At 45.1% G+C, this 8,094-nt stretch overlaps 1 protein-coding gene across 1 annotated transcript in view; it reads right to left on the reverse strand.

Moving 5' to 3' along the window:
• The window catches only part of LOC132463121 (ephrin type-A receptor 3-like), a 55,124-nt gene extending 50,151 nt beyond the window's left edge, over positions 1-4,973 (reverse strand). The window contains 1 exon segment of the mRNA XM_060059064.1: positions 4,957-4,973. Within this exon segment, the coding sequence (XP_059915047.1) occupies positions 4,957-4,973 (17 nt within the window).
• Between the last annotated feature and the right edge of the window lie 3,121 nt (positions 4,974-8,094).

Here is an 8,094-nt window from a genome sequence, read left to right on the forward strand (position 1 = left end):
TAGATAGTAATCAATATTGGATCAAGCGAGTTAAGGAGTAAGTAAATCGAGGTAATTGTGCTTAAATTGCTCTTCATTGTGCCGGAGACAGACGGACAATGAGAATCTGTCAAATGAGGAGGCTGAGTGTGCTTCTTCTGCTTAACATCAGACAATATCTAATTATACAATAACTACATTTCCATAATTTAAACAATTAAACGACAGAGTCCAAGCGTGATGCAGAAGTTATCAACTGAACAAAACAAACGCCCCTGGGAGTAGTTATCAGACTGCTATTCATTAGTTACATTTTCTTAACACACACACACACACACAGACATAGACATAGACACACACACACACACACACACACACACACACACACACACACACACACACACACACACACACACACACACACACACACACACACACACACATAAACACACGTTGACAAAAGTAAACAAATACATACAGAAAGAGAGATACAGCTGAAATACAATAGTTAAACCACCAGTTGGCTTGAAGGCACGTTGAGCGCCTACATAAAATACTGAAGCACACACGCACCCACGCACACTCACACACACACACACACACACACACACACACACACACACACACACACACACACACACACAGAGGTAGACACTAACACACAAACCAACATGTATCCCACAAAAATACACAGCCACACACACACATCAACAGCAACACCCACCCACACACACACACACACACACACTCAACAACAACAACTACACACAGTAATACCCATCAGCTTAGGGGACAGAGGAAAATCCATATTTCATCTGAGAGGCTGTGGTGTTTGTGCACATGCTGAGTTTGTTTGTTATTAGGCCTCACCCCTGTGGTTCACCTAATCAGGTTGCACGTGCGTGCGTGTTTGTGGGTCTGTCTATTTGCTTGTTTCTTGGCCTGAACGAGAGGGAGAGAAATCCAGAGGAAGAGATGGGAGAGAGAGAGGGTGAGAGAGGAATATGGGAGAGGGAGGGAGACAGAGAAATGTGACAGAGAGTGTGTATGTGAGGTGTTGTGCCAACTAGTTTAGAGGGGTGAAACGTGTCGGAGAGAAACACGTAAATACACACTCCAGTCAGAATTAAAGTTATCGATCGCCTGTCGCATGCTCTCACACAGAGATCAAAGATTAACCCGATCGATTGCTTATCTATGTGTTCCTACATGGATGTGTGTGTGTGTGTGTGTGTGTGTGTGTGTGTGTGTGTGTGTGTGTGTGTGTGTGTGTGTGTGTGTGTGTGTGTGTGTGTGTGTGTGTGTGTGCGCGTGCGTGTGTGTGTGTGAGTATTAGAATGTGTGTGTCATACTTTTTAACCGTATAACAAATAGGTCTTAGCTCGGATATTACACGAACAGGCAGGTTTTTTGCCCTATTTGTATTTCAAAACCTCAAAGCTCGCTGAATGGAATCAATGTATATCCCAGACTTTAAACCTGATCAATAAAAAAATGAAAAGAAGTAAGGATAAAATGGAGACTCAGCCACGTAGCTCTGAGGCAGCCTCATTGTTATTTCAGCGTTCACATGTTGTGTTGGCATTTATATATTATAAGCCAATACAGCTTGCCTCGCTGCAAAAATTCCACTCTCTCTGAGCCAGCCTGCTTGTAACGTCATGCTAATGTAATGCTAATAGCATGCTAATGTCATGCTAATGACGACGTTTCTCCAATCATTTCTATTCTGGACTAGGCCGTCCACCTCCATACAATGTCAATATCATATCCGCTAATGGCAATAGTTGACAATGAATTTTGTTCAATTATTAATGGGTTTTTTGGTTCAGCATTTTTGTTCCCACACTCATTTTCTGGAACACTGTCAAACAATGTTTTACGTTATACGCATCCCTCCCACGAACCATTACCAGGCTGAAGGAGTGGCAGCCGGAGATGTGATGAAATAAACTACAAATGTCATTGAGGGAGGGGTGTTGTGACATGGTGAGTGTGTCAGTGTCTTTTAATCCATTCTTTGTCCTCCAATCCGATAGGTGTGCGGCACCTGAGAGCTCCATTCTCTTCATCTTGTTTCACCGCAGCGTTAATCCTAATCTAATGGAATTTCCCCCGTTTGTCTAAATCACCACAGAGCTTTAGTTTAAAGGAAGAAAGCCCTCTTTGCTGGTGGTAATCTCTGTCGCATTATTACAATTTTCTCTATTTTCTCCAAATGGAGGAAGTGAAGCGTATACTATAACGTCTAATAAAAAAAAATCTGCGGCTCCTAAATTCCTAAACATGATGGGACTTTCTTCTTGTTCTCCCGTAAAGACTCGATCACTGATAAGTATGAACAGGATTTATTTAAATAACGACATGGGAATATTTTGCATGGTAAATCTTTGGCATGAGCCCCGTCACTGATCCAGGGTGACGTGCGGACTCGGCGTATCCTGCCAGGACTAGCAGGGGCGGAGCCTTCCCCTGGACAAGTAGACTGAGGCCGACCTGGTGGTGGTGGGGTGGATGGAGGTGCGTCGAACGAAGACCTGAGCAGCAAAGACATTATGTTAGACTACTCTTTATAGAGCAGGTGTAGGCAGGTGATTGGTAGCTGGTGATTGGTGATTGGCGGCCAGCCGCGCGTGATTTGAGTCCTCCTGGTAGAACTACCAGCAAGCTTAAAGGCACCCAGTGCAACTTTATGTAAACATTCAATGAAAAATAAACATTCAATTTCTAGTCTTTTTTACACGTAGTAAGTTTCAATAACTCCATACCATTACATATCGACATTCAAGGAGCAAAGATGAGACGTCGTTGTGTGGGGAGAAGCCATTTTTCCATTGACTGGAAGCCTGCTTTATTTATTGTAGGTTACAAAAAATAAAGAAAATGGCGGCATTGTTGTTGTTATCGATTTTGTATCAGTTCTCACCACACAACGACGTCTCATCTTTGCTGCTTAAATGTCGGTATGTAATGGTATGGAGTTATTGAAACTTACTACGTGTAAAAAAGACTAGAAATTGAATGTTTATTTTTAAGCCTCGAAAGTTGCACTGGGTGCCTTTGACATTTTTTCCGGTCACCGTGTTTGCTCTGTAGTGTTGTTCTTGCGTGTGTCTTCCCCAGGCGTAAAGTCTGACTGTACTGTTTTAGTGTCTTAATATAACAGAGGTTGGCGGCTGATGATAGATCAATAGGAGGAGCATCGCTTCCTTTATCTGATCCCACAGTACAGATACGTGTTGAGATACACCACGAGATATACACCACGCATTTGTGTGTGTGTGTGTGTGTGTGTGTGTGTGTGTGTGTGTGTGTGTGTGTGTGTGTGTGTGTGTGTGTGTAACAGTGTGTGTGGTGTATGAATGTATGTAGCCTATGTATGTGTGTTTGTGTTTTTGTGTGTGTGTTGGGATAGAGGGGGGCGGGGGGTCCCTGCGTTTGAAGCTTTACTCCAAATGATTGGGTGCTATCTTATTACTGTTTTCAATACCCTCTTTCAGGCAAACTCTACTGGCATGACTAACGCTGTTTTTTGGCTGGTATCTGTATCTGCTTTGTGTTTCTATCTGCTCTATGTGATTTTTGTAGGTGTTGCACACGCCTTGTTAGGATTTAGGCAGGATCCCAGATAATAACTAATAACACGATTTGTGTGTTGTACGCATGCTCGCTCTCTCTCTCTTTCTATATATTGCTCTCTTTTACACAAACACACACTAACATACACACACACACACACACACACACACACACACACACACACACACACACACACACACACATATGTAGATAAACAGAAAGAAACATATCTACAACCACACAAACTCCCTGGGGCGCAGAATTGGATGAGTGTGGGTTTGAAAAGTGTGCGTTCGAATGCAACAAAGAGGTCGAGGATTCAGTCATTTTGTATCGGGCTAACCCAGGGCTTTTTCCAAACAGGGCAGATAGAGAAACAGCACCACCTATAGGATTTACGCGTCGCTGCACCCTCAGCCAATATAAAACGTATTCATCACTTGGGCTCCGTTGCATCTCTTTTTTAGTCTCAGCAAGCCTTAACAAGCCCCCGGGGAGCACACCCAGGTGAACCTGCTGTAAGAGGAAACTATGCGTGCTTTCACAGTGAGGAACAATGCTGGCTTTTTTTTTCTAGCTCCAGGAAATACTGTATCTGCAGATTTTGGAAAAAGGGGGGGGGAAGTCGTAGCTGTACTTTGCTGTTCAAATTAAGGTGTCCTATTACTTCAGAGTGTTGACTTAGGCAACAGTATCCTGGCAACGGTCAGCAGGGACACGACGGATTCTTGGCCCCCGGTCGTGGCCACTTGGCAATAGGGTCCACAGTCAGAAGACCCCGCGGTCACATGACACTCATACACACATATACTGGAGAGGGAGAGGAGGGAAGGGACACACACCTTCAGATAACTATGTAGACACGCCCTCAGGTACAACGACACACACACAAATACACACCCACTCATACCCAAACAACCGCCCACACACACACACACACTCACACACACACACACACACACACACACACACACACACACACACACACTCAAACACCCACACACAGACACACACACACACACCCAGTCACTCACATACACACACATGCACACCCACTAATACCCACACACACATACACACACACGCAAACACACACACACAAACACACAAACAAATACACAGAGTCATTCACACACCCTCTCACAAATACACACAAACACACACACCACACACACACACACACACACATAAACACAACAACAAAATTGTGCTTTAACAGACTCACACAGATAAACACACACAAACATGGAAAAGTATGTGCATGAACACACACACTATTGGCCGTGCTAGAAGCTGTCTTTCCTCTGTACAGGGACTCACCTCTCAAATATCACTGAGTCCGGACAGAGGGGAAGGACCTTTCAGGAACAAAGGAAGGGCTCTGATAAGAGGGCTTACCGGTGTCTCGTCTCCATGTCTTTTCTCCTCCCTACCAGCATAGTCTCTCGCCCACTCTCTCTCCCCTCTCTACTGCACTCTCTCTCTTGTGCACCCCTTCCCCACTGACTCCCCTCTTTTTACCCTGGGCCAACTCTTGCTATACTGTAAGAGAAACAACAAAGACATGGTCAGGGACAAAGGAACCAAAAAGTGAACTATTGTTGGAAGATTGGAAACGAGAGAGAGAGAGAGTCATAGAGGTATATATATATATATATAAATAAATAGAGAGCAACAGAGAGACATAGATAGATGGATGGTTACAGAGAGAGAGATATAAAGAGAGAGAGAGAGAGAGAGAGAGAGAGAGAGAGAGAGAGAGAGAGAGAGAGAGAGAGACGACACAGAGGGGGAGAGAGAAAGAGACAGAGAGATCGAGAGACCTACAGAGAACCTTGAGGAACGACAGGCATGGGTCATGGATAGTTGTGATGGCGATACAGTTGTTGCCGCTGTGTGCCTGTCATCGAACTGCTCTCCAACGTCCTACCTCTCCCATTCTCTTTGTTTCCTGATAATAGCACAGCATGGCGTTATGCTTTGAAACCCGGCAAAACACTGCATATTATAAAAGATGGTCGATTGCGGATGCCAGGCTTAATGAGTCTGGGGATGCAAGCCAAGTGTGTGTGATTGTCGTGTGTATGTATGTGTGTGTGTGTGTGTGTGTGTGTGTGTGTGTGTGTGTGTGTGTGTGTGTGTGTGTGTGTGTGTGTGTGTGTGTGTGTGTGTGTGTGTGTGTGTGTGTGTGTGTGTGTGTGTGTGCGTGTGTGCGTGTGTGGGTGTATGTTCTGGACTGGCAGACATGTAGAGGAATGGGACCAAAACTATGTCATTACAGTAATCACTCTCATTTTCTTGCCCTACCTTTTTCAGCAACATCTGGACGGAAACACCCACACTGCAGCGACATGCACACCCTCACACTCACACACAGTCTCTCCTACACCCACGGCTCGTTGTAATAGACAAACATTCCGGGGGTTTATGATCGAGTCATTCTCCAGTGACTCCATCTGCATTGTTTCCTTGTCTTGGCTCCTGTATAATTATTGAACATTTTTTCCCTGCAATTTCCCCTGTTTCCCTTTTTAGTCATTTACCGGAATCTATCATCCAAAGCGGCTTCATGTCATTAATGAGCAGGTTGGGATGGGCATCGAACAATGGCCACAGGTTAGACGTAGGACATTTTGACTATGGGTCAGTCCCTTAACGAAATGATTTAAATTAAACTTGTGAATCACATGATCACATGGATCCTTCCCCTGATGAATGAATGACAGAGCAACAAAGGACAATTCCACACTGACATGGTATGAAACTGTAATATGTAAAATGTAAATAGATGAAGGTGATGCTGGGGATATGCATGTGTTTATTAGACATGGGTTAAAAGAGAGAGTGTGAAACGCTGAAAAAAGAGAGATAATGGGGAGAAAAATTTAGCAGAAGTGTGACCAGAGGCTCATCTGCATTTCATTTCCACGCTAGTCAGGGGAGAGGGGAAAGGAAAGAAGGGGAGAGGAGAAGAGAGGAGAGGATGGGAGAGGAGAGAAGGAGAGAGGAGGGTATGGGAGAGGAGAGAAGGAGAGAGGAGAAGAGAGGAGAGGATGGGAGAGGTGAGAAGGAGAGAGGAGAAGAGAGGAGAGGATGGGAGCGGAGAGTAGGGGATGGGAGAGGGGAGAAGGAGAGAGGAGAGGAGAGGAGAGGAGAGGAGAGGAGAGGAGAGGAGAGGAGAGGAGAGGAGAGGAGAGAAAAGGGACAGCAGAGGAGATGATGGAAGGGCAGAGGATAGGAACAGAGATAGGTGGGGGGAGGGAGAGGAGACAGAAGAGGGGAGGAGGAGAAGTATAATTGGGGAGAGGAATGTGGATCTGAGGAAAAACAAGAGTAGAGGAGAGGAGGGGAGGAGAGAGGAGGGGAGGAGAGGGGAGAAGGGTGTGACCCGGGAGGACGCTCTGGTCTGAAGAGCTGCAGTCCGCTCTCCAAGCACCATGTCGCCATAGCAACCGCAAGTGGCAAGGGAGAGTGAGGAGAGGAGGAGAGTGATTGAAGACCACAAGAGAAGAAATGAGAGAGGAGCTCCAGGTTAAAACTAAATTAGCATGAGAAACCAGCAGACAGCAGAGTAGTGGATCGACACAGCAATGGGCTGGACACATTTTCATATCATTCGCCATGGCATCAGAAAAGGGCCCGTAGTTATATAGGCACCTTGTTATAATACACTCTCAGCACTTTACTCTAAGTGGCGTAGCTGTGGGGTTAAACATCCGTAGGAGTAAGTGAATTTAATATTCAGAGGTAGATAAGGTACACAAGTTCATTACCGGGGCCAAATGCTTAAACACCCTTGGTTGACCCTTAGACCGCTCAACCGGGAGGCTCTACTGGAGTCCAACCCATTAAGCGGGCCGTATTTAGCAACACCACCAAGCCACCGATGGGTAAACCACCAATGTGCCATACAGAACGACAGTTAATTGCACGCCTTTTGATATGAAACCCACCATTCTATAAAGAACGGACCAGCCGATAACAGATTGGCTGATGTGCTTCCCTAATGGTTTCAGATGGTGACGGCCAGCCGCTGAAGTGGTTAGATGTTCCACGCATTTATTCTGGACTCAACCGTCTCAACTGATGGTCTGCTCTGGTCTGCTGGCCATCTAGTCATTTGAATCAATTCTTCAATTCAGTTTTCTTCATTTATTTTTTGGACTGGAGAGAGAAGACCGAGCGAAGGGTAGGAAGAGATTGACATTTCACATATGAACGGAATCAAATGGTTCAGCCACCCCGATAAACCAACCTGGTGAAGATGGTGACAGCAGCTCCCTCTAAAAAACAGGTGGTAGAATTGGGTGGCTGAGTAGTACTGCCTGCTTCAAACTTTTTGTGGATTTCCTAACATACAATAAACGTTTATAAAAAAGAATGCTTACTGAGTAATTTTGGTTAGCTACTCTCCACTACTGAACAAATACCATCCCCATATGTCATACGATTAGCGACTGTGAGACTAACCCTAACCAACCTAGAATTTGCTTTCTATCCTTTCACTGTTGACATTATTCTCCAACCAGTCCTTCT

Source organism: Gadus macrocephalus, chromosome 8 (assembly GCF_031168955.1).
Source record: "Gadus macrocephalus chromosome 8, ASM3116895v1".
In the NCBI taxonomy this organism is placed as follows: domain Eukaryota; kingdom Metazoa; phylum Chordata; class Actinopteri; order Gadiformes; family Gadidae; genus Gadus; species Gadus macrocephalus.